Source organism: Symphodus melops (genome assembly GCF_947650265.1).
Source record: "Symphodus melops genome assembly, chromosome: 14".
Lineage (NCBI taxonomy): Eukaryota > Metazoa > Chordata > Actinopteri > Labriformes > Labridae > Symphodus > Symphodus melops.
In genome coordinates, this window is record NC_136704.1 from 16,993,299 (window position 1) to 17,020,409 (window position 27,111).

General features: G+C 40.4%; 2 protein-coding genes and 1 long non-coding RNA gene across 7 annotated transcripts; 2 read left to right on the forward strand and 1 right to left on the reverse strand.

The window, feature by feature from the left end:
- Positions 1 to 32: 32 nt before the first annotated feature.
- On the forward strand, positions 33 to 11,512 carry LOC306835107. Its single transcript, XR_013780583.1, has 3 exons — positions 33 to 409; positions 11,065 to 11,169; positions 11,424 to 11,512. It is a non-coding gene; the product is annotated as an uncharacterized lncRNA (long non-coding RNA).
- sec22c (SEC22 homolog C, vesicle trafficking protein) lies at positions 6,660 to 12,680 on the reverse strand. Of its 2 annotated transcripts, none has more exons than XM_079361532.1 (7): positions 12,558 to 12,680; positions 11,697 to 11,908; positions 11,345 to 11,508; positions 10,971 to 11,150; positions 10,674 to 10,792; positions 10,062 to 10,127; positions 6,660 to 9,963 (listed from the first exon to the last, which is right to left on the reverse strand). In XM_079361532.1, exons 2-7 carry the CDS (start codon positions 11,876 to 11,878, stop codon positions 9,763 to 9,765), a joined length of 912 nt encoding a protein of 303 aa, XP_079217658.1. In that variant the 5' UTR covers positions 11,879 to 11,908; positions 12,558 to 12,680; the 3' UTR covers positions 6,660 to 9,762. The 2 variants fall into 2 exon arrangements, with proteins under 2 accessions (XP_079217658.1, XP_079217657.1); XM_079361531.1 differs by having other exon boundaries at positions 10,674 to 10,795.
- On the forward strand, positions 12,585 to 26,746 carry nktr (natural killer cell triggering receptor). 4 transcript variants are annotated; one of them, XM_079361526.1, is made up of 17 exons: positions 12,585 to 12,899; positions 14,418 to 14,496; positions 15,048 to 15,122; positions 16,195 to 16,302; positions 17,036 to 17,080; positions 18,288 to 18,375; positions 19,168 to 19,197; positions 19,812 to 19,957; positions 20,763 to 20,982; positions 21,160 to 21,327; positions 21,446 to 21,533; positions 21,751 to 21,899; positions 22,144 to 24,702; positions 24,812 to 24,895; positions 25,124 to 25,183; positions 25,861 to 25,962; positions 26,157 to 26,746. In XM_079361526.1, the coding sequence occupies exons 2-17, from the start codon at positions 14,439 to 14,441 to the stop codon at positions 26,224 to 26,226; spliced, it is 4,050 nt and encodes a 1,349-aa protein (XP_079217652.1). In that variant the 5' UTR covers positions 12,585 to 12,899; positions 14,418 to 14,438; the 3' UTR covers positions 26,227 to 26,746. The 4 variants fall into 4 exon arrangements, with proteins under 4 accessions (XP_079217652.1, XP_079217651.1, XP_079217653.1 ...); XM_079361525.1 differs by having other exon boundaries at positions 12,845 to 12,970; XM_079361527.1 differs by lacking the exons at positions 12,585 to 12,899; positions 14,418 to 14,496; positions 15,048 to 15,122; positions 16,195 to 16,302 and adding an exon at positions 17,388 to 17,411 and having other exon boundaries at positions 17,030 to 17,080.
- The last annotated feature ends 365 nt before the right edge of the window (positions 26,747 to 27,111 follow it).

Sequence of the window (27,111 nt, forward strand, 5' to 3'; positions counted from 1 at the left end):
AGATAGGGTGAATCCAAAAAACATTCCTTTATTACAAAAATAGGTTCGGTACACGGGAGATCAAAAAACGACAAAACCAAAGGAGCAGACGAGGGCGGAATCCAAAAACAGGCAGAGGTCAAACACGGCAGGCAAACAATTCCAAGGAGCAGGCTAGGTCGTAAACGGGGGACAGGCAAGGTCATAACGAGGTCAGACAAGAGAAACCGCTAGGCCTAGGTACACTGAGGAAACACTATGAACTGGCAACACAAGGGAGGAAACATGAGGTTTAAGTAGGGAAGACAATCAGGGACCACGAGACGCAGGTGAGGGTAATCAGGAGTGACAGGACATAGGTGCAGGTAATTAGGGCGGGGTTGACACACAAGGTGAACACAGGAGGAGGATCTGAAACACAGAGACAAGGGTAAGTAACACAATAAACCATAAATAATATAATTGACATGAAATAACAAAAAAACATAACTTAACGGACTGTTAGAAGAAGAAAAACTGCAGGTAGATGCAGAGAAGATTCAGAGTCAATCTTAGATCCTTGGAATTTTAAAATGTAAAAGGTTAATTTCCGAAAGGCATCTTTCAATATTTATAACACCAGCTACATTTTTATATGATAAATAAAAGTTTAAAAAAAGAGAAACATTGAGCAAACAAGTGTGGGTTGGATTTTCTCCCGTACCTGTTCAGTTAAAACTTCACTTAGGAGAGGGAAAGAGAAGATTGGTTAGCTGGGATATATCCGAATCAGCTTTTATCTTTACATTTGCATTAAACAGAGAATATATATATAAAAAACTATATTACCTTGAATTTCATGAAAACTGTAGCGCTGGTTGTAAGAACAGGAGAGGCATGGACTTAAAGACCCCCAACCAAAGAATATAGAAAGACTTTGTGCTATATGGTGCAGTATTAAAAGAGTATTTACTATGATAGAATGTCACTGGGATTTAAAATAACCCACTGTACATTCAAAATCCCACTGGTTTTAAATGTGATTTAAATTGAACAACTTGATGGGTGTTGACTGTGTTTTCAGTTTAATTCACCTAGGCCCTCTGTTGCCCGATGAATACAAAAAAAGAGAAAAATGAGTGAAAGTAGCTTCAAAGAGATGTTATTTTTACTAAAGTTCCTCGCTCTTAATGGTGCATTGTCGCTGCGCAGCGCTTTCGTCTGGTTTTCGTACGCTCAGTCGTGATTGATGCACAACACACCTCATTTGAGCGCCATTCCTCTAATGTACGCACTTACAATCAGCATTTAAGTGATCTGTCATCTCCAACACAGACTATAGAAGAAAGTAACGGCATGCTCTTTGATTCATGTCTAACCAGGATGTAAACAAGCCCGGGGAAATTGTTCGAGTGCATTTACACAATGACAGGATGCTTGATCTTACTTTTGACATGAATACATAATTCAGTTGGTGGGAAAATATGAGGCATGCTGAGATTACAAAGTGCCGCCTGGACTGGGTGAAGTGACTACATTGTATTAGGTCTTGGCTGGTTTGACTGGGAGAAGTCTTGCTTCATGTCTGAAGCTGGTAGTATGCAAGAGCAGTGATTGTTTATTAGCCTTAAAATGAAACCTTTTCCTATCTGTTGTTACAACTAAATGTGCAAAAATCAACTGTCTGTTAGTCTCTCAGTTTGTTTATCTTTATCCTTATTGTCTCTCTATTTCTGACTATCCCTCTTTCCCACACTTTAGCCTCTAACGATGCCCAAAGCGATGACTGCACACCTTTTAGTCTAGCTCTGCTCAAGCTTGGGACTAGAAAGGAAGTTTTTTTTTATTGCTAAAATTGCCAAGTGCTTGATCATAGAGTACACATTTTGTGTGTCTCTAAATAGTATATCAGGTCTAGACCCGCTGTTTTGTGGAGTGCCTTGAGATCTTTTTTTGATGGTTTGGCTCTGTAAATGAAAATTGGTTGATTGATTGACAGCTACAAAAGCCTTAAGTTTACATCCATCTATTTAATTCACTCATTTTCCTGTGGTGGTTGTTTTTGTGTGAGTGTTTTTTAGTTATTCATGTAGTGGCCCCAGAGTTTCAAAAGTACAAAAAAAGAGCTTTTATGGATAAACAAAGATGTAGCAGCATTGAACTTTTTCCATCACTGACTACAGGGGACACTGTGAAGACTCACTGCCTGAATAGTTATGCAAACTGAATCTTTTATCAATCAAATAGCAATAATGACAGAAAAAATGTGTCTGTGCAAAAAATGAACATGTACATTATTAAATACCTTTCAAAGTCCAAGTGCATATAGCTACAGCTTTAGAGACCTATTCTATCTTTGAGATAGACTACACATTAAATGTCGACACTGACTAAAGCTCAAAGTGAAATAATTCCACTGGACTTCAATGAATGAATGAATGAATGTTTAAAAGCATGACTAAGTCAGAAAATTAAGATGGTGGACAGGCTTCTGAAAATACGCTTGACTTTGCTTTCATCCGTTTGTCTCTCTCACTAATATTTTCATTCTGGAGCTTGCAGCATCATAGATAGCTGTTGAAGGGAGAGTTACTGTTAGACTGATAGCAGAGTCAATTTCAGACTATCTCTGTGTTCACTGAGTGGGGAATAATTGGATGTACAGTATAAAAAAGAAATATATCACTGAATAATGTATTTTCTTTAAGGATATTAAAGTTTACTTTCAAACATCACGCACCAACGTGGGTAAAAAGTTGTCTGGATTAAATGTTTAGCGTTTTAGACTTTTCATGCAGTATTGCCCCTAAATGACTTGCAGTGTATAATTTGGATTTGTTTCTTTCTGTGAGTGTTTTTCTTCTACTGTGCCAACTAGGAACATTACGTTTATAAAATGAACGATTTACATTTTCAAGGCTTTACAATTAAAGTCTCCTGAAGCAAGAAAATGTGTTCCTCTGTTTTGTAATTTTGCTTAAAGTCATTTGAATTGTCTTTGATGTTCTCTGCTTGCTGAATACTCCTAAACCAAAGACTGAATCTATGAACTGCTGAACATCCTAATAAGAGTAAGGGATGTTGATTGTTTTTTTAAATTATTATTTAACCTTTATTTAACCAGGTAATTATTAACCCTTTGAGATTAAGATCTCTTTCACAAGGATGAACTGGCCAAGAGGGCGGCAACGCACGTCATAATAACATGCTGTATCACCCCAAGGTCGAAAGGAGATTCCACACATTATATTTGTAGCATATTGTTCATTTGAAAGCTTTTCCATAACTTCTGACATGCTTTTAAAAATACTCTATAAATGTTAAAAGAGCACAATTCAGACGAGTGGAGGTTTAGTGGTTATAACAGTTTTATTCCCCCCTAAAAGAAAGTCCTCCTGACTGTAATTCAACTTCCTTTCTACCAGTGTATCAATCAGCTTTGGAACTCTTTGGAGGTATAGAGTGTAATAATGGTGGAGACCAAAACAGAGCTTAAAGTCCCTAACTAGATGATGTCATTAGATTATACACAGAAGCAACAACTTTATTGCAGTGACCATAAGTGAATGCTGGGTATAGCCTACGTGACGATGTGATGTGTGATGGTATGCAATGACGTGCAAATAAAAAAATGGTACGCAAACTTTTTTGAACTTTTTTGGTTATTAATCTCAAATTTGTAATACCAAGAGACCTCCACAGAGATATTGGTAAACTCTAGACCTTGGAGAAAAGAGATGAATGATGCAAGCAAAATTTATGGACATTTATTTATGGACATTTTAAAGTGTGGGCTGCCAGCAAGTCTGAGACAAGATTAAATAGATCAGAGTGGGTGCCAGAGTGACTCACCTTGATTGAATATAGGACAGCTCAGAGTAATTTAATACAATCTTGGGGAGAAAGTCCTGCCATGATATTTAAATATCAGAGAAAAGCTTAGTTGCTTTTTAGGAATGTTGTACAGCCACAGTCAGGGTGAACACATTTGTACCAAACCTTTTTTGACACATGCCCGAAAACCTTGTAGGAAAATAAAGTCACATATAATCTAGTGAGAAGATAGACTTTGCAGAGAGCGGAATAAACAACTAGCTGTGGGAGTGCCACCCACTTGGGGGAGTGGCTACTGCCCTTTGTGATGTCATGTAGGGAAAATCTCTCTACGTCCTTTTTAAGCTAACATTTTCCGAAAAGTGGGTCAGGCAAAAATGCTCCTTTCATAATTGGAGTGTGTGTAGACGGGCAAGGGACACATACCACATGTTTGATTGTTTTTGTACTACGTGACATCTGGGTGTGTTTCTCTGATCTGGGCTTGACCTCTTATGTAGATTTTTTATTAGAACTGTCAGACATTAAGCTTTAATTTCTTACTCAGCAACACTTAAAAGAAAGACAAAAACTAGCTATTTATTTTATTACAAATATGTGATTGATATGAAGGCAGAATCAAGCCTGTGAGCAGCTGTCTGTCAGTGACTAATAGCAGGAATAAGAGTATGTGTCATGTCATTATCTTTTTTTAAAACATACAAAAAAAATGGTAGCAGACACAGTATTAAATCACCCGTGAAATTCATTTTCTTTGTGTTGTTTTTTTTGCTACCCAGAGGTTACAAGACGTTTGCATGAGTAATAGAAGCAGTGCTTCTGTTTCGTATACTTGTAAGAGCAAAGGACACACTAGCCTGCGAGCGATAGAAATGTGAGCCATAAACATTTGAGCAGGACCACCCATGCTGTTAAGCCTATTTGTTCAGGGATAGAGGCCAGCTTCTCATCTGCAGAAGCTTCTGCCAATCAGGATAAAAGAGGTTAATCCCTGCAAATGAGAATCACTGAGGCTGATGCTTTAATTAAGATGAACTGTAGCTCAGCTAAGGGCACCGTGGATCTTTAATGCTACTTGGAGCTTGTTGTACTCGTTTATTGGCTGCAACCAAAAATGTCCTTTCTTGATCTGCAGGAAAAAGCTGACAAACATTCAGAGAGCTATACAGTTAATTACAGCTAATTAATCAACCACGTCTCTGTCTGTGATCAAAAATGTAAGCTGAGTCTTATGGGTGTCTCTGGACATTAAACTGAAGCATATCAATAGGAAACTGCAGTGAGTGAGCAATATACGCTGAGGTTAAATGCCACGAAAGGCCAATGCATATTCCTCTAAAACTACTTCTCAATCGATATGAAGAGGATTAAAACTGAATCTTCCTATCATTGGGATCCATGCTGTAAAGCCTTTATAAATGTTTTGACTGAGACACTTGCAAATCCCTGGATAAGCAGAAACCCCCCAGAAATAAGTGCCTTTTAGTATTGAGATTAACAATCTGATGACAAAAATAATGTCTCAATAGAATAAATGTGTAATTTTTTGATAAATTAAATGTTTGTGATATTGAGTCCTGATACTTATGACAATATGGTAGCATTTCAAGATGCTCCACATTCCTCCTCTAAGTGAAGGTGACTGACTGAGCCTGATATTTCCCTTCAAAATAAAATGGGCTTACAAGAGAATAGATTTTTTTATTCTGATAGTATTTCATATGATTTTTTACCCATGTCAAATTACAACTTATTTTCATTTATTGTGACTCGGGTCTTTAACAACTTTATTAAAATAACATCTTCTTTCAAGAAATCTCTGATGTGATTTTTTTTCTTCATTGTGGCTTCTCAAACTCCATAGTTCCTTATACTCAATTGATGTGATCCATTAGCCTCCATGCAGGTTTAGTCCTTTAACCGTAACTGTAAGCCATAAAGATCTGAGAAACACACGAGTGGTGCTGTAAACTATGACGGCAGCATCACAAATATCACAAGACTTCTTTAATGTATGATAGGGCAGGCCAAGTTTTTGATGCACAAGTCATTAACCTTATTGATGACGGGTAGGTACAGGAAATTCACTTTTCATCTCGATATGTCCTTTTTGAATATCATAAAAAAAATTATATTATTTTAATGCAAGCATAACGTTTTTACAATTTCTCAACCTTCCTCTCACTGACATGAGATTTGTTCGGTTTCAAATTATTTCTTTTGTAAAAATGCATTAAAGCTTAAAACACCTGTAAATATTAATTCTGAAAGTGATTCTCAAAATGTGATTGGTTGACACTCTCACAAATGGTCAAATAAGAGGTTGAAATGTTTCCTTCATTGAAGTGAACTCTGACTAGAAGTCATCACTCCAGCTGTTTAAACCTTGATCGATGTAAAAGCGGGTCAGCAGGTACAGGGGGGTAAGTGGACTCTTTTCAGAAAGCTAAAGTGGGCTGCTCAATGAAATGAACAAGATCTGTACCTTATTCTCACCTCCTGTGTTTGGGTTTGTTTACAGGACAAGTTACAGGATATTTTCTTCTCTAATATGAGGCCAGAGTGTAAAACAGAAAGTGATTTACAGTCTATGGATTAGGCAAATTACTAAGATATTGTTAAATCAATCAGCCTTTAACGAGAGCAACCTTCTCTGTTGACACTGACAGAAACTCATAAGAAGGTTGTAATCTTGTGAAAGAGCTCCACCTAGTGGTACGTTTGATAAACGCACCTATAACTGTTCGTTTTGAACTCAAGGTCGGCTATGTTTTATTATATGTTATATATATATATGTTATTTTCTGACACTGTTTCATGTTCATTTTTGGAACGATGATCAATAAAAACCAGTCAAAGAATCCATATGCAAAAAAGAGACAATATTTATTAATGAAATGTCAGTTTCACCACCAAGAAGATAAATTAAAGCCCTGCAATCTCCAGTGTATTTGGCAGTTCCAATGAATGATATTATTTCTCAACCTCTCATTGTCACATCAAGGGTTACACATACAAAAAAAAACAATCACCCAATCATCCTTATGCAAGACTCACAAGATAACAAATAAAAGATGCCCACTTTGTTCTGTATTTAACATGTCCTATTAATCATGTCTCAATTGTACACTTTATTTCTCCTGCGTTTTCTAAACCTGCACATAAACGTAATTATCCTTCATTTGTCATCTCAAATATCCTCCATAATATTTGGTTCTACACTTTCAGCCCGTTACTGGCAACATTATTGTACAATCGACTTGGTCAACAACCTGTGGTGAACAGTGTAAATAAGTGAGTTTGTCCTCAGTATCAAAAATATACGAGCATCACCAACGTCTGACAGAAAATACTTGTTTACTGATTGTATTCAAAATGTCTGACGATGTAAGTCGACCCTGTAGAAGAAAAGCTCATGAAGTGAGTTTACTCCTCTGTCGTGTGCTAACACACAGCACAACAAGGCTGGTTACTTTAACAGAGTATATACAGCACAACCTAAGCCAATCTATCTTTGATGCAGCTAAATTACATTATATTTGTCAAGTGCAAAGATCAGTGTCCTTACACTTTGTAAACTACAAGCTAAAAGTGACTTTAATATACAAATACATGACTACTGGGGCTGTCAACTGATTACATTTTACAAATGGGATTTAACTTTAATCTTTAATTGTGATCAATCACGTTTTCAAATTCAATTATTTGTTACTGTCTTAAGCTGAGAGTACCTCACTTAGTATTTGAATTCAACCCAGCTTTTTATTTTGAAATCAAGTAAGGATCTTCTGTCAGATAGACAATTACAACTTATCAGCAGAAAAGAAACTTGTCACTGATCAAAAATATAATGAAAACAATTCAAAGGAACTGTAAAATAGAGAAATGTTAGGTGGATAATACTTTTGACTCAACTGAGGGTTCTTGGAGATTTTAAAGTGAAATGAGGCACTCAAAGATGCAACAGTGATATTATTTTCCATCACTGTGACAACAGGGAGACGCTACACAGGTTGATCTACAGTGAGGCTAAAGGGACAAAATAGCATGCGATTAATCGCGTTTAAAAATAAATGCATGAATTTCAGACCTTCATTCATTTTGATTAACTAGTTAATGCGGAAAGCACTTATTACTACAGTAAATGACTTTGGGATTCAGTCCTTTAAAACTGAAAAACATTTTCGAAAAACAGACTTTCCTTACTTAACCAACGTCAGTGCAAAAAAAATAATAAATCACAAATTAAACTAATTCAGCTAAAAGAAGACTTAAAGCTAACTTATTCATTTAGCAGCACTACAGTTTTGTGTTCTACCTTCAAACACAGACTATGACCACATTATTTCTTTGTTAAGAACAATCTGAGGACAAAATATACAGAGTAATATTTAAACCCCAATGAAAGAGACAAAAAGAACCAAATTAACATAAACCACAAAATAAATATTGTTCTAACTGAACCTGATATGCCCGACACATTCAAGAACAATTTTCCCCACAAAAAAATAATTTAACCTCTGTCTTAGTGCAGTACAACATTTACCATGAAATGAGTGCTTTCATTTTTTCCCCAAAGCGTTCATTTTAACAAAGCTGAGTCAGGAGAAAAACCTGAACCGGACCAACCTTCAGCATTTACCTTTTTTATACAAAAGAAATGGGTTTAAAATTAGAGTTGATTTGATGCACCTCGAAACTAATGTAAAATATGCACTCAGATGATACCTAACCTGACTATTATTTCCCTCAATGTGATTGAAATAACTGAGCCCTTACACGTGCACCTTTGCAAAGACTAGCCGAGCACTTTCCGGTGTATCTGTAAGTCAACACAGTATGGCATGAAACAAGCCACCTCTGCATTACGTTTTTACTATTCTATGTACAATTCAAAGCAGCAACATTGTCCACTTTATTTGCCAGCCAAAGATTTCAAACTACTCTAAATAATTAAAGTATCATATGGCCACCAGGCTGGGAAGGGCATCCTGCCAGTCTGTAGCAAGATCCGACCGATCCGAAGGTATTAATGCCGAAAAAAATCAGTGACTAACATATCAGCCGGTATTCTTTTTTATACATCTATGTTCTGTAGAGACGGACAGATTAAGAGAAACACAATTATTGTGTTGATCCCTCAAATACAGTTATCAAAAACTTGTAAAGATATACAGTTTAATGTACAAGATGGTGATCAAGCACGCTGTAATCCGTATAGCACACTCTGCTGGTAACAGCCAGAAAAAGACTTACTAGTGAATGACAGTAATAGTCATTGCATAATATCAATAAGTCAATACAGAGAGTCTCTGGATAAGCTAATATCGGCTGATATTATCGGCTGTCTGATTAAATCGGTCGGGCTCTAGTCTGTAGCTGTGTTTGCCTTTTTTTCCACTGTTCAGTTTGATCAATGCTGCATTACCGTTACAATAACTGTTACCTTGCACTTGAAGTGGAAATATAATACATGGCCTGTGGCTGCAAAAAGAGCAGACAGTGAGCAGAAATGCATCTTAATTACAAAACCCTAAGCATGAAGCGATACAAAAGTTATGGCTGTGACAGAATTATTGTTTCTCTAAAAATTAAGGGCGAATAAAAAGTCCTTTTTTTTTTTTCATTTTTTTTTTTTCAAAAAGGTTTTGGGAGCGGTCACACTGACTGAGATTGACATCATGTTTCTAACACAGACATCTCCTTTAAGCTTCCCTGTTGGTCTCCACATTTTAAGAGAAGATTATTTAAAGGATCCAGTGAGAAATCTCACTGCATCCACAAACAATGTTAACAAAGTGCAAATACATACTGTATTTATGACAGTCTAACTCTTCATCAGAAAACCCCATGATGGCACAAAGTTCATGAGAATTTCATTTCGTCGGAGAATCAATGTTCTCACCTGCATTAACACTGGAAACACAACAAGCCGTGAGAGGAGCAACACTACCCAGAGTCCTCGTCTCCTCAGACCCCACAGTCACTGGATCGGTCCTGTAGTTTACGGGTGAGGATGAGGAAGGTGGAGAGTGAGGCGACTGAAATGTGAAAGATCAGCTGCCAGGCGTTCCTCAGGCCAAACAGGTAGAGGTTGCATAGAACGATGATACTCAACAGAGTGAAGGACTTGGGCTTCTTTCGAGATGAGTGGAACAGATAGAGGTGGCACTGTGGACGCAGAGAAGAGGGTGAAAAAAAGGAGCTCAACAAATGTCTCTTAAAGCATGAGTGACCAGCTGTGCTTTGAAAATTTGAGGCTGGTTTACCTGAAACACGCAGCAGACAAACGCCAGAAGAAACGCAACAACATTCCAAACACCGTCATAATCGTCCTGCATCCAGAGAATCAAACAGAGACACGAGACGGTCATTGTGAAAGTTTTTCAGAACTAAAATCCCCGACCACACATACAGAAAATGACTTTGTTATATGAGGTGAGAAGGCTGTGCTGCATGAAAACTACTTAAAAAAATAAAAAATAAAAAATTTAACAAATTCAATATTATTTAGAAAAGTCACTTGATGAATGTGGACGCTGTTTTGCTCAGCTCTAAGAAATTAAACCAGTCCGTTGATGTAATTTGGATATTTCTATCCATTTATTATCAAAAAATATATTTCAGACGAACCCCTACGTCTACTAAATAAAACAAATGAATCCACTTTTGACGTGATCACAGACTGACATGGTAGAAAAACTGTTTGCTTCCATTCTATCATCCTCCCCACCTGGAGCCTTCCTTAAAACAGGGCCAACACTCAGGCTCCACATAGTGCCTAGTCGAGGCACCACACCCAAAACCAAAAGAAAATACACAACAAACACATAGTCTTGCTACACATTTTTGAACAAGTTGGGATAGGACTCTGGTCATACCTGGAATGTATACTCGATCAAGTGAACACCTCGAATTATGTTTAAAGATGCACACATGATATTCAGGACCAGAGAGAGGATGCCCGCTGCCGTCACAGGTTCAAGTCTTACAGTCTGACCTGCTTGACAAAACAGACAGAATATAGATATAGTCGGTAACTATAACAAAACACAGACACATCTATACAAATAGTGTGTCATCATAAAAATCATCAAGAACAAAAAAAGGAACAAATATCACAGTGAAAGTGTATTTTATTTGCGATACGGTATAACTTCCATGTTCAGCAGTCTTACCTGATCCAGGACCTTGATCGATATGCCCGTTTGCAATGCCGTTAGTGAGATCCACTTCCTCTAAGTTAATTACTTGTGGTGGTTTGATCCTCAGATCCTCTTGGACCTCTGCCAATGTCACCTCAAGGGCCGGACCCCCACTTTGGTTGTACTGCTGCTTCAGCTTCTGAATGGTGCCATCTGTGCATTTTCATCCAGGGTAACATTAACATGTTTTAGTATTACGAAAAACTCCAGAGTGATACTATTTAGTGTTAAGAAAACAGGGAAGCTGTGGTTTATATTCAAGAAGCATGATTGTTATTCAAACCAACATCTTCTGAAGTGTCATTAATCATCAGTGAATCTGCATGTTAATATCTCACTAAACTCACCAAATTCTAAAAATGGATACGGCCGGGCTGCCAAGGTAACAGCAGTGCTATTGAAGCACGCTGTGAACTCCCATCGCAGGTCTTCCAGGAAGCAGAAGGCCTTAGCAACAGGAAGGCTGCAGTGGCACACGGTCATGTAGGAAACACCCTCCGAACAGACGAAGCTGAACAGGTGACAGAAGAAAAGGTGTTTAGTCAACAAACCGCCTGGCGTAATGGGACATGCACGCCCCTGTGATCACATGGACAATGTTCTGTTTGGTTTCAGCCATAAAAAAAAAAGAAAAGAAAAAAAGCAACCACACTCTGAGTGTCTACAGATAGGCACTGTGGCAGAGAACACAATCCTTACTATATGTGGAGCTCCTGGCCCTTGATGCTCCCTCTGTCAGGGAAACAGGGCAGTGCCTTACTGATGGTCCTGAGCTGCTGTTTCCTCTCCTGGAGCTCCCGGTTGTGTTCAAAGTCTGTGGAGGCCGACAGGGGCAGTCCATCCCTGACTCGAACCACAAAGGCAAACAGGATCAGAGACATGATCCACTGGGTCCATGAAGAACACAATGCCTACATGGGTTCAAGAGAAAGATCATATTATTGGTAATGCTGTGGTAAGGTGCATCATCAGACAATATTTTTCTTCTTCAATTATCAATTCATTTTTATCAGTACAAAAAAAATCTTTATGAGGCAAAATAAAAAATGTAAATGTCTTGATTTGTTAAAACACAAACAATGTACATCCAAAATCATTGTGTTATTATTACATGCACCGCTTGGTTCACTTATACAGAAATACATTCAGATGCCAGTTTATTAAATACACTGTACGGTACTCAGACTTGTAAAGTACAAGAGCTCTGAAATTCATCATACTATTATGAAACGTGTCACTTAAAAAATAAATAAAATTAAACCGTTTTATTCTGGTGTTGATGCAACTTTAAGGTAATTAAAATCAGTAATTTCTTTTTTTATAATGCATCCTACAGCATGTACAATATAAATAAAACTTTAATAGTGACAGAAACTGAACATATAAGCCTTGTTGTTGTTAGTTATAGCACCATCAGTTTAACCATGTGTACACAGGATATTTGAACGTTAGTAACTGTGTTGATTTTATTCTTCTGCCTAGTTAAGTCTCAATAACAACAACAAAAACAACAGTATTAAAGTGGAGGGTCATTTAGACTAGGAGTAGTGGATAACTTACCTCATTATCACGGATGTCATGCTGCAGCTTGGTACTTAAACACTATTTGTTAGCTAGCTCACACCATGATATCAGAAATATAAATCATGCATCCAGTCATCCGCAGCTTCAGATGCACGTCATGACTTCAGTTTGGTGCTTTTAACTCCCCGCGATTATACAAAGACTCACAGTTATTTCTTTGTGATATTGAATGCGAATAAAGTCGCACTAGAATTTAGCCACCGAGCTAACTTGAAGGCTTCTTCCTGATGAACACAAAACCACAACAAATCTGCTACGGAAACTCGAAAGGGACAAAATACTACTTTGCAGCGCTGGCTTCAACCCCTTCATCAAAAAGTGAGTTTAGCGCATGCTACCTGTCGGGCCGCCAGTGACTAGCTTTTTGTCCAGCTAGCTACTGCACTTAGGTAATTATTTTTATTTGTAATGTTGAACAAACTGTCTGCCTTCATTGTGAGTTGTTATTGTGGCTGAAATAAGTCGAATGGGAGCTAGCTGTTAGCTCGCCTGCGCTAACATAAACGTACGTAGCTCGCTGTTGTTACACAGAGGCCTCTGATTGTTTATTTTCCTCTTATTGATCAATTATGACCCGAACTTTTCTTTGTTTGATTTAGACAGCACCTTTAACGCCTGGGTGGATATATTCACCCATGCCAGCTAATATAGTTATTGCAGGCCATTCGTAGGATTGTGTTAATTTAATCAAAGTGAAACATCAGCACCCATCTGTTTAGATTGACAACATTCATGATTCATTTAATTTATATTGACTTCCTTTGAGTGACATGCATGCATGCATGTCAGGTAGCACTTGAGGCGTGCAGCCGTGAAGATGTATTAAACCCTTTGGCTCTACATACTTCTGAAGTTAAAGTGGGTTATTAATGTTTACAGTTAACAGAGAAGTTTTTAAAATCTGACCATGCAATCCTCAGAAAATGTGGTGAGAAAACGACGAGGGTGAGGCTGTACAATACATGTCTTGTCTTTGAGTTGAAAAATGATTTACCTGGTGTAATATATGATTTTCATTTTTTTATTGTTTTATTTTGAACACGTGAAGGAATAACAACAACTCGTAATAATAATGAAGAAAAAATAAGAATAATAACAAAATATGAACAACTTTTTTTTAAATATTACATTACATGAAATTAAGGATCCGGATTAGATTGCTTGATCCATATTATTCCTCAATAATAAACCTTCTTGCTTCAGGGTGAACTAGTCTTTGATTTGGCTGTACTAAACATCGTTCAGAACAACAGGCCAGTATGTACCTTGAAGATAAAGTTCTGCCTACTCTGACTCTGCCTTGGTTGTGTGACATATCAGTGTCTGTAAACCATCACACACAGAACTCAGTGAACATGCTGAAGTGGAGTTACAAAAAAAAGACAATATATTTATCTGTATACAAATTTCACACACAGATTTTTTTTAAATATCTATTTTTATCTTACTATACAATATTCCTTATGTAAATACTTGATGCTGCTTTTTTATCCTGCACTACAACGAAATGACGTTCTTATCTGCACTGCAGAGTTTGAATTTGAATGACAATAAAGAAAGTCTAAGTCCAAAAATGTACTGCGAGGAAGCAGTGCTTCGATTTGCATTACAGCAGGTCTTCTCCCTCTCTCCCCTCCCATCGCTCTCTCCCCTCCCCTTTCTTCTTCTCCTCCTTCCTACCTCCCTTGCAGTCTGTTAGTTTCCCCACATTGTTTCCCCAACACACTCTGCTGAATAAGTCTTCTGACAGCTGACAGAAGACAACCTGAACGTGACTCTTTAAGAGGAGGGAGCATGATCATTGTTAATAGCACTTCTTTAATCTGTACATTTTAGGTCAACTCCACTCTGATCACTATGGGGGTGAAAGAGCGCCCTCAGTGCTACTTTGATGTGGAGCTTAACCGGGAGCCAGGTAAGAGAATTTAACACCAGTTTACAGGTAAACAGAAGAGGGTGATATTTATACATGACTACTTTGAACTAGTATCATTAAAATGATGTAGAAAAGGTGATTTCTGTAAGTGTTTCAGAGTTTGGTTGAAGCCTAATCTTGGGTCGCTATTAGCTGTGTTTACCAAAGGAGCTGGAGCTAAGTGCACACGATGTAAATGTAAAGACAGGAGGAGCAGTTCAGCAGCTGCAGGCTATTTAAAAAAAAAAAAAAAAAAAAAAGTAAGTCATGTTTACTGTCGAGAAGGAGGAACAAACCAACCTTCATCCCGCTCATCAGAGAGCTTTCAGGTTAGCTCTGAGCTACGGGAACGTTTCTCTAATGCCTCAGCCTCACCATTAAAAATATGCTGATGTTTGCAGTGTTCTACCTCTCCATGTCTCCATGGCCTGCTGATGTTATTGCCCCTTGTTAGCAGCATGTTAATCTCCCGGTATCCTCCTGGGACTGTCCTCACTTGTAGGAGCTACGAAGCTAAGCAGTTCACTTTGTTCTCTTCTTGTGTTTTCTAGTTGGACGCATAGTCTTCCAACTTTTTTCCGATGTTTGTCCCAAGACATGCAAGAACTTCCTCTCTCTGTGCACTGGTGAGTAATCGCTCGAAAATCCCACAGCCATCCTTTGTTCGACATCTACCGATCACCCAAGATAATGAAGTCACTAGTGTGAGTGCGTTTCATGAAACCGGCGTGCGCTGTGGTGATCCGTGTCACCCGTTTGAAACTGGTCGTGATGTGATTGAGCTCGTCGATAACTTCTTCAAGCTTGTGTCGCTCTCTTCTAATCTGGCGCCTGTCAGCAGTTCTTCATGACGAGCCGACGATCATGAATAAGAAAACGAGGCTGCCCTCGTCTCACTCTGGACGCTCGTCTCCGGTCATTTGATATGTTGAGGAAAGGAGCGTGTGTAAATTGTCCGATGACAGATGGACTCCCTTGGTTGGACGGAGGGGGTCCTGGTCCCTCTGCCTCGACACGTCATCCAACAGAGAAGTACATGGTGTACTGAAGGAGGGTCGGTTTGACTAAAGATAGCCGTAAATCTGCGAGCAGATCGATCCCGCGTCTCATTTTTCAGCCGTCCGTACCTCGTAAGTCCGTTCCTTTTCCTGGACACACAGACACAACACTTCTCAGTGACACACCGTGTGACTGAACAGTTTGCTGTGGCTTTTCTTAATGTCACTTCTGTGTCCTTATTAGGAGGGGCTTAGTCACCACCATTAAACAACAAACAAACCAGTGGAACAATACTGAAACAAAAGGAATCAAAAATACTATAAGAGTAGCAACGTAAGCATGTGATTAGAACAGCCAGACCTCTGAAAGCACACTAACCTCAACACACAAAAATAAAAAAACTTCTCTCAGGCTCCTCTTACTGTAGGAAAGTTTCTGCTTCACTCTGGTGGTAAAACTTCTTAATGAAATGTGTCGGCGCACTAACAACAGGATACCTGGATAAAGGCATGCGCTTTATTCAAAGTTCTCCACATGTGGTTTCATTCCCTTGTTTAGAATAAATCCCGTGGCAACGTGTCACGGCTCACTTCACACCTTAAGGCCTCTGGTACACTCAAATGCACTTGACACGGTTGGCCGTCTGTTGAACGTGTTGTGTGTTTGAGGGCTCACGCACCGTCCTGTCTGTCGTTGCAGGGGAAAAAGGAACGGGCAAAATCACAGGGAAAAAGCTGTGCTACAAAGGCTCCACATTTCACAGAGTTGTAAAGAACTTTATGATCCAGGGTGGCGACTTCACTGAAGGTAAATCTGACAGAGGATCCGAAATGTACACGTTTCATCAAGGTGGTTGAATGACCTGTAGCTAAATCTGCTTGTGTCAACACTCTTTCATTTTGTAAAGAAAACGCAGCCACGACGTTTGTTTGAGAATGAATCAGTTACTCTGTTTTTTTTATGTACCAGCTGCTCCAAACAAACTTCCCCTGGATGGATGAATAGACTTGTTTGCCTGTTGGTGTTGTAACATCAAGAATCATATGTTAATAACAGAGCACTAAATGCTGCAGTGCTGGACCGGCCTACAAATGGAGTCCTCCAGGTGTATACAAATACACCAATCACCATTTTCCAGTGACATTCAACATTTAAATGCATCCATATCAATTCCTCTCATGGTTTAATCATAAAGCACTCAGTGATGTAAATCAAACTAGTGTCCAACATTTGTTTCCATATCATACAGTCATGGTTTAGAGTCATCTCTTCGTCATGAAATCACAGGGGAAAGGAAGCGAGCACTTATGCTCCACAGAGGGTTGCTTTGTTGTGTTGACTTTGACGTGGGTGTTTCGTGGACAAAATGCAGACACTCCACTGTTGTCTGAACGTGGGAGCAACATCTGCTTATTTCTGAAACTCTTCAAAGGAGTGTTTAGAGTTATTTATTTTATATATATATATATATATATATATGTATTATTTTTTTCTTTTTTTCTTTTCTTACGATGCTAATGAACTCCGTTAATCTCTGCAGGAAATGGAAGGGGAGGAGAGTCCATATATGGTGGCTACTTTGAAGGTAATTTGGACTTTCAAACTAACCAATAGAAAGTCAATATTTTGTTGTCTTCTAAATGTCAGTCGAGAGAGCAAAGTAACGACTTCTGCATGTTAAATGTTTTGCATGTCAATCTAATGTTAACAATGGCTCCTTGTGAATGTTCCTACATATGACTGTTGACCTTCACTTTTCCATTGTGTAGTGCTATCTTCTATTTAATAACGAGTAGAAGGCTTTGTCAAATCAGCATGGAGAGTAGGCATTCTCTTTATTGAAAGCTACAATCTTCCTGCCTAAAATTTTCAACATATTCTTTTATTTATAGAGTGGTCTTTTGCAAAATGAGAAGGTAAGAGATGTACACAGTTCAGTAACACAATGTCAACATTGTCTCCACCACCTTCCTCTAAAAACAAAACAAAACAAAACCCAGTGCGAATGTTTGCAATGGTGCAGATTAGTCGTGACAGGCCTGTTACAGCTTTTTCTATACAAACAGCTTCACTGTTTCGAGCCCCAGAGCCTTGAGCTGCCCGTGTTACTTTTTTCTGTTTGGAGGTATTTATAACCACATGACGTCCATGACACCAAGTCAGGTGCAGGCTGCAGGCTGCAGGCTCATGTGCTCAACAGAAGACTTGTTAAGAGCAGCACTTTGGCACTCTGCTCCTTGATTTGAAAATTTGGAAGCACTTTTAGATTTTGTGTTTCCAACTTAATTTTTTTTTCTTTTTTTTTTAGAAAGCCTGATGATAACAATGGCTTATATTTGTTTACTTTATTTTAGAGCATGTTTCCAGTCCATTCTTCCTCCGTTAAAAGTACACATCATTTGCGCACCAAATATCCGAAGCATTCGACGTGTTTGGCTTTTTACTTCATTCAGTAATGAAGCAGGTTTCAAATCTACGCCTCGAACTGAACATCCAGATAGATTCAAACCATGACTCTATACTTTGGAACATGGTGATAGTGACGTAGAGTTTTAGTTTCTGGGCTGAAACACGTTTTGTACTTCAGAAAAGAATCCTAGTAAACCACAAATCAGTGCCATTACGGAATGAGTGGATGGGGAGGCAATGATTAGGTTTTTTTTTTTTTTTTTATAAATCACCATTATTTATTTTTTTATCCCCTTTGACTTGCTGTCCCCTGAATATTTCCGCTTTCAAGTTTACAAGAACATGCTCCAAGACTCCCATCCTTCTCTTTCTGATGTTGACAGACGAGAACTTCACTCTCAAACACGACAGACCCTTCCTGCTGTCGATGGCCAACCGAGGGAAGGACACCAACGGCTCCCAGTTTTTCATGTGAGTCACTCAGTGATGAAAGCATCGACACTTCACTTTACCTGAAAACGGAAAGGTTGATTGGATTGTTGTCGAACGATCGCGCACCCTTCCCCTTTTTTTTTTCTAAAACTATGGAGTTTAACTAATCAATGACATGTCACCGCTGTGTGTGTGCAGTTAGATTCTAACGTGCAGAAAAAAAACATGGATTCATTCTTTTTTCTTTTTTCTTTTTTTTTAACCTACAATGTGTTACATTTCTTCTCTTGCCGTTTTTGTGTAACATTTTACAGAAACTCTAGCATCCTGCTCCTCCAAGGTAAAGTCTCTCCAAGGCTCTCTCTCTCTCTCTCTCCTGACTGCTTTCATCATTTTCTAGTTCTAGAGTACTTTGGATAGTTTGGATAACATTCACAGAAAGTCACACGTCTTATTTGACTTTGTAGACGTTGGTAATCACAATGACAGGCTGTCACCATAAAGTAGATGTTTTCTGTGTAAATACTTCTAACTTTAGGGAGGGAATGTAAACAGGCTGAGCTTCTATGATTCAAATGTTTCTTCCTGACCTGCTGTCATGCCTGCCTATTTTTATCAACCAGAATTAGAAGTTTTTCTAGATTGATTTGAAATCTAATGTCATGAAACAGAAGCTGGCCCGTGTTTTTGATTAGGTACAGTAGCATTCACAGGATGTTCAAGTGACTTACTTATTCTCACTCTTTCTCTCATCCTCCTTTTTTTTTTTTGTACATGTCCCCGCCATCGGTCCACCTCCCCTGGCTTCTTTGCTGGACTTTCCACAAACAGCACGACAAAGATGGCGCCTCATCTTGATGGGTAAACTGTAGTTCTTCTTTGGCGCCTGCAGAAGTTTTAAAACATGTTCAACGTCTAGCATGAATGTACGCGTCTCTGATGTACGCGATTTGAACTGTTATCAAACAAACTTGTTTCCAGGATTTCTCAAAGGCGGTGAGAACTTGTATTTAGTTTTTAGTGAAAAAAAAAAAGGGGGGGGGGCGCACTCGCACGAGGCAAAGTTCTGCACAGTTTTCCTTTCCTCTTCATTCCCCTGTTGGCCTGCACCAGGATTGTGGTGATTATGAAGGGTCGCTTAGTTTACGAGACAGACTCAAAAAAAAAAACAAAAAAAAAAAAAAAAAAAGAGAGGAAAAATAAATGAATGTCGTGTTTGTGCCTTTACTCACTTTGTGGCTTATTTTCATTTAATTTTGGTCCGATTCATCACTAACACTCTGAGATTTCTCGATAATAGAAGGCTCGATTGTACTCTTTCACATCGTGTGCAAGTGCATGTCCCAATAACAATTTATGTATTTGTGTGGGACTCCTTCATTGGGACTAGTCTGTTTTCAGGCACTTTGAAGAAAGAAAGCTCATCTTTAATTCAGCTTGCTTCTTTGTAATGGTCATCAATCGTCTCTGTTCAGAGTCCACGTGGTCTTCGGTCTTATCATCTCGGGCTTCGAAGTGATTAAGAAGATCGAGGGGCTGAAGGCCGACTCGGCCAGCAGACCCTACGCAGACGTGAGAGTGATGGACTGCGGGCAACTTTTCACAAAGTCTGCTAATGATGGTAAGCTCAGTGACACGTCTCCTCCGTCTTTAAGTTCCCATTTCTTTCAGATGTCATCTTGCTGACGAAAAGGTCAAATGCTTCTTCAACAGGAGTACTCTGGGGTTTTGTTGGGGGACTGTTTTCTGCCTCTGGTCAAGTGTCTGGATTTACTTAGTACAGAGATGGATCTCTATAGTCAGATCAATGTGCTGTGGGTTTTACTCTTTGAATAGGATTTGTATACAGAATACATGCAGACTTTCATGGATTTGATTTATTATGCCACCAAGCCAAAGGAGTGAGAATTGAATATCTGGCATGCTTTATGTCAAATGTAAACCCAATGATTGTAGATGTATTCATTCCAGTTATCTTTTTCCAAATCACTTCAGTAGCCTCTTCTTCTCTCCTGTTTGAAGTCAAGTTTGTTGCCTGAGATTGAAACTGGGTCGTGTTTTGTGTTCCTGCTGTAAAAGGTTGGCATTCTGGTGCCAGCCCCCCCCCACCACACACACACACACACACACACACACACACACTGGCATTCATGTGGGGCGTGTAACATGATCTTCTGTTTAATGAGGATCAGCAAGTGATCTCTGCGGAGTTATGTTGGCGTCTGCCAGGCCTGCTTTCATGGCCTCCAACGTACCGAGAAGAAGCACACAAAAAGCCCACGTCGGTTTCGTGCCCTGAAAATAACTCTTAATGTACGAGTCGTTTAATAAATGATTGCTCTTTTTTTTTTCTTTTTTTTTTTTGCGGGAACAAAGCTATATTTGTATTTTTATGACCATGCATGCTGTTGTGTTACTGATTTTAGTTCTTGAAGGCAAGAGGAAACGACGCTCCCATTCTGCTGAGTCATCCCAAAATTCCCTCGACTCCACCTCCGCGCTCTCGTCTTCAGAGCAAACTGAGAGTGAATCAGATGAGAAGAACAGTCAACTTAAGAACAAAAAACATGGAAGTAAACGGCCCAAAAAGAAAAGGAGGGAGTCAAAGAAGAGGAAGAAAAGTGTTGCTCTGCACTCAGCACAAAGGTACTTTTCTAATCTATCTATCTATCTAACACTCACTCACCTGTCCCTGCTGTAGTTTGAGCGCCACGATCCCAAGTAGGAATATAGGAGCGAACACGATTCCTGCGTGAGCAAAGGATTTCGTCTTTGCATAACAAAATATTGTTTTGCATGTGTTGTATGATGACGCTGTCACAGTCCTGTGGACAGAGCGACGCTGGACGGAGAGAATGAAGCGGACGGAGAGAAGGAGCGCAGCGGAAAGAGAGAGAAGCCCGTCGTCCGACCGGAGGAAATTCCCCCGGTGCCAGAGAACCGCTTCCTGCTGCGACGGGACATGCCGCCTCAGGAAGATAAGACACAGATGTCAGTTTTGAAATTGGCCTTCATTCTTATGTTTGTTTTAGCTTTCCTCGTCTAAATCATGACTGTGGATGTTTGCTTTGACTTTTGATTGACTTTTTTTTAATTTTTTTTATTAAAGAGTTGAGAAAGAAGAAACGCCTCTTTCAGCCGACCAGAAACCAGCCGTCTCCAAGTCGGGACGGAAGATCAAAGGCAGAGGGACAATGGCGAGTTCGCCTCACTTTACATCTCAGACGTGGTGTTCAGATGTTTGTTGTTTTTTTTGAGTAGTAGACACTGCTTAAAGAATTAAAGGAACACTTCCACTTCACTTCAACTTCAGGGATTTCAACCTGTCCATTTAGGAAGCACAAGTGATTGTAAATCAGTTTCACCAGCTTTAGTGAGAGTGACAGTGTCTATTTCTGTACATCCTCTTTGCAGAGATATCACACCCCCACAAGGTCAAAGTCGCGCTCTGTGTCGTTGGAGGAACGTGGAAGCAGTGAGACTCCGCCACACTGGAAGGAAGAGATGAAGAGAACCAAAGTTTATCATCCGCCGAGCGTTGAAAGATGGAGCAAAGGAGACAAGTACGGCTATAATCCTTGACTTTTATTACCCAATAAAGCTGTTTTCACACATGCACAAAACTCCCGAACCGTCATGGTTGAGCTGTGTGAACACAAGCCGTGACTTTCTCCTTCCAGCTCAGGGGTAAATATGCCGCAGGAAGTTGGGCTGAACCAATGTGTGAAAACAGCTAAAGGTGCATGTTTTTGGTTTGTTGTATCTTCTGTCTTAAACAAGATGGAATCACTTGGAATTTTCTTGCAGATGGGACGACAGAAGCGACTCTGTGTGGTCCCGGTCAGCAGAACAATCCTTAGCAGGCAGCTCGGAGAGGTCCAGCCCGCACCGTAAACAGAAGAAAGAGAAAAAGAAATCCAAGCACAAGAAGAAGGCCAAAAAACGGAAACAGAGCAAGAAGAAAAGCTCCAAGAACAGACCTGAGGAGAAGTATCTGTCGGAGGGAGAGAGGTCTGCGTCCTTGGAGAGAAAGTCCAGAAGATCCCGCTCCCCCTCCCGCTCCTCCTCCAATCAGCATCATACATCACCGAGGAGACCAAGGCGGTCTTCGCGATCTTCCAGGGACTCCAGATCCTACTCCAGATCCTACACATCCAGTCGGTCCAGATCGAGAAGAAGATCCAGGTCTTATTCAAGATCCAGAAGCCTTTCGAGATCTAGAAGCAAGAGTCTGTCTCGATCCAGGTGTCGCTCCTATTCTCGGTCGAGATCGAGATCCAGGTACAGATCAAGATCTTCATCCAGAAAGAGGAGTTCATCCAGATCGCCAAGAAAGCGGAAAGCCAACAAGCCTAAAGCTGACGCCTTGATGCACGTTCCTGAGAAGCTCTCAGATGGCAAAGCCCTGACTGTCCCCAGACTCCCGCCTGCCCCGGCTCCCGAGAGCATCCCTGTGATCCCTCTGAGCGACAGTCCTCCGCCTTCTCGCTGGAAACCAGGTCAAAAGCCTTGGAAGCCGTCATACATCCAGATCCAGGACATCAAAGCTAAAGCAGCTCCAAGTAGCTTCTCCTCAGCCGGACAAAAAGCTGATAGCGTCCCAGAGAAAACGTCTACACCCAAGTGTCTGCCAGCTGAGTCTGAAAGTGACAAAGCACGCATACCTGCTTTGCGCTCCAAAAGCAGATCGTCCAGGAGCAAGTCCTACAGCCGCTCACGGAGCAGAAGTTACAGCAGGTCCAGATCCAGGTCGAGGTCTTCAACCTACAGCAGATCAGACTCGGAAAACTCCCAGAAATCCCGAAGCAGTCAGAAGAATCTGCTAAGCAAGGAATGGAAAGATTACTACAGGACAGTGAGGAGGATAAAAAACTTAGACAAGTACATTTCACTCGCAAGTAGTAAAGAGGCTCGGTCCGGATCAGAGAAGGAGGAGCAGGACTGGGATATCAGGAGAACTGGCAGCTGTCAGGATCGAGACACGAGACATTACAGCTCAGTGGCAGCGGACGGCTTTAACAGCAAGTCTGAATGGGACAGTGACAGTGATAAAGTGAGCCAAAGCAACAGCGCCACCCTGTCGAAAAAGCAGAAACAGGCAGCGCAGTCCAGTGCAACTCTTGACAAAAAGTTGTCTTCTCTTACTGGATGGAACTCGGAAAGCGATTCTGAAAATATACCCGCGAGAACGCTGGCGATATCGGACAAAGAAGAAGGCGAGGCGAGTTCGGAATCGGAAGACGAGACCTCCAAGAAGACGTCGGAGGCGACGGCGACGACGGCGACTGCCGCCGTCAAATCGGAGCAAAGTCCCGAGAAGGAGCCGGAGAGACACAAGAGCAAGAAGAAAGCCAAACGTAAACACAAACGCAAGCGAAAAAGTGAAAACAAAAGCAAATCGCACCACAGTAAAGGGAAGAGATCGAAAAGGAAACACCAGAAGCTCAAAGAGACCTTTCACTGGCAGCCGCCGTTGGAGTTTGGAGAGGAGGACGAAGACGACGAGTCGAAACGAGAGAAGCGCAGTCCCGGAAGAGTCGCTAAAGAGAAACCTGGGGGAGAGGGTAAGATTGAGAACCAAAATGTAAGCTCTGTGAACAAGACTCCTGTCAGAGAAGAAGAAAGGGAGTCACAGAGAGGTAAAGAAAGTAGCAACAAAAACCCAAAACACGCTGAAGCTCATCTTCAGTCGTCCAACAGGAACGCTGCCTATTTAGCCAACGTCAAAGAGCAAGAGTTATTAGTGGATATGGACATTTGTACCCCAGAGCATGAGGTGGATATTGAAGAACCTCCAGTCACACGGGATCATCATAATGATGCTTTCAAATCGACCTCAAGGTCTGTAGATCTGGTTTTACCTCAAAGCAAAGAGGAGCTTTCTGTGAACTCGACGACAGTGTTTGGACTCCAAGAAGAAGGATCCACAGATAAACCGGTAATCAACTTCAAATGGAAACCTTTGAAAGGAATGTCAGCTCTTCAGAACGCCAACCTGCAACCTGTCACCGCGAGAAACGTCCAGCTTCAAGAGACGGCCAAAGCAGAGGGAGTGAGAATGGAGATCAAGAGCAAGAGCCGCGTCAGACCCGGATCGTTGTTCGACGAGGTCCGGAAAACCGCGCGGCTCAATCAGCGGCCGAGGAACCAGGAGAGCTCCAGCGAGGACGGATCTGCCTCTGAAGGAAAGACGAGAGGGGCGTCGCACACGAGATCCCCGGCGAAGAAGAAGAAGAAGAAGAAATCCAGGTCCACGTCCAGGAAGTCTCGCTCGGTGTCCAGCCACAGGTCCCGCTCCAGAGGCTGGTCCCACTCCTACAGCCGGTCCAGGAGTCGATCCCGCAGCTCCAGCTACTCGTCCTCCAGGTGAGACCGTTTGATTACATGAAGAGCTAAAGGGATCAATGTGTCTCAATGCTGGATGATCTCCTTGGAATGTGTCGTTCTTTGGTTAACCGGTGTCATTCTCCGTCAGGAGCCGCAGCAGAAGTCGCAGGAGACACAGAAGAGGACGGTCGCACTCTCGTAGCAGCACATATCAAAGTTACAGGAGTCACAGGTACAGTAGACCCTGAAACACTGGTTTTACAATCTAGTGCAGCTAATGGATCGTACAGGGGGGAGTATGTTCGGCGACCCAAAGGATGAAACTTTCAGGCTGGAAGTTTCTCTCTTTGTTTGATAGTTCCACAAGAAAAATAACTGTAAATGTTTCAACACTTTTCACAGTATCACTCAGTCATGAAGGACTCGCATGTCTGTTTTTCTTCCTTCCTTTTTTTTTTAGCCGGACGCACAGTAGGAGTCACTCCAGAAGTCGCTCTTATACCCGCCGTCGGAGATCTAGGTTTGACACTGATATTTGTATTTGTTCCATGTTAGTGCTCTCTGAGTACCTCCCTTAACTCGCACGCTGACACATTAGTGCTACAGCTGCGTTCAGATCGAAACGACAAGACGTCTGCATGACGGTTTAATTCGGGATGAGGTGCATGATGCTACATGGTCCATGAAAACGGATGAATACACGACTGTTTCTCTCAGAAGAAAAGGCTTCTTCTTTGTGGAGAGTTGAAGTGCCAAAACGATAAGAAATAATGATTACATCAACTGATCATGGACTTTGATCATTTACCCTTCAAACAAATTAAAGAGGAAAAGCAACTAAATTCAGTTTTTAAGGCTTTTCTGACGAGAAAATCTGTTCATTGTCTCGTCAGTGTTTGATTATTATTCATCACTCAGTGACATGTTGTGGAATAGAAGATCACCTCAATACCCAGAAAATTATCAGCAGATTCATTCATTGTATGTTCTCCCCAGAAACCGTATCTGCAGGCATCGATTGTGTATTGATTTGTTATTGCATGAAGCAGAAACATCCAATCAGTCTTTTTCACTGTGCAGGGACAAGAGAAACAGTAACTGTTTTTTCCCCTGTAAATTGATTTGCTGTTCAAATCAGCTTTTGATCCATGTCCCCACAAAGTCTATCTGTTGTCACCCGGCTGTATGTTTCTGCAGATCAGACTCCTACGACAGCTATTCAAGCCGGAGTCGAAGCGTGAGCAGGAGACGAGGCCGCCGACGAAGCGACAGCTACAGGAGCTCGGACCGGCGATCCCGGTAAGACACTGTTCACTGCTGAACTCCAACAGACAAACATGACCAGCCTTTTAACCCTAACCTTTTCCCCACTATGCTTAATGTTAACACAAAGACATATTTACAGTTCAGTCTAATTCAAGCCCAAAAAAAACCTAATAATAATAAAAATAATAATAAAATGTTTTAATAGTAATTCTGGTATTTATTTGCAGGTCGTATCACTCCTCCAGTCGCAGTTCTTCGAGGCGCAGAAGTCACAGTCGCAGCAGTCGTTACAGCTGAGCGGGAAGAAAACCACAAAGTCTGGACACTGAGAAAAACACCAAATTAACTACTGCTTTTATAACACATCAGCAGCTAAAATGTTTATGGGAAAAGTCACATCTAATCTTAGAATGTGTTTATTCCTGATCTGACGTGAGAAAGAGGATTTAAAGTTAACCTCACAAGTCCTGAAGGTAAAAAAAAAAAAAAAAAGTTTGTGATATATATGCTGTATATATTTTCAAGTATTTTATATCTGTGCAATGGTTTTCTATTTTTTATTTTATACACTGAAACACTCAAGTACACATACTGTAAGTGTTCAATCTTTTCACTTCCGAGGTGGGAGGGTATTTTTTATTTAGCTTTTAAGTCAGGGTCAGTAAGCAGGGTTATTCATTCGATGAAGAAAAAGGACAATGCTGTGTTAGTCTTTGTTGTCTGTACCATGAATGTTTAAACTGTTCTCAAGTGTGTCCTTTTTTATTTGAGTCAAATGGTTATGAATGTACATTCAATAAATACCACCACTGGGGAAGCTTTTGGTTTAAACTTTCCTTTCGCTGGTTTCTGTTCTGAGTATATTACATCTACAATGGCGCCATCTACTTGTGAGTATAGAATGTGCAGCTTGTGTGGGATGCACTGTTGTCTTCAGGGTTAGTCCATGGAGATTTAAAGGTGTTTTTGCCCCACACTTTGAATGAAGTGATTAGATGGTAGTAACAGTTTTTTTAATTGAAGATTACATATTAACTATAATTTAACTCCTTGCTTAGTTAGGATTGAATAATTAGATGAAAGGGAGATTAAATAATCACACTCGGAGCTGATAAAAATGTGTTTTCCTTATTTTGTTAACATACATTTTAGGCTGTGCTTTTAGGTGAGCTTCTGTTTCCA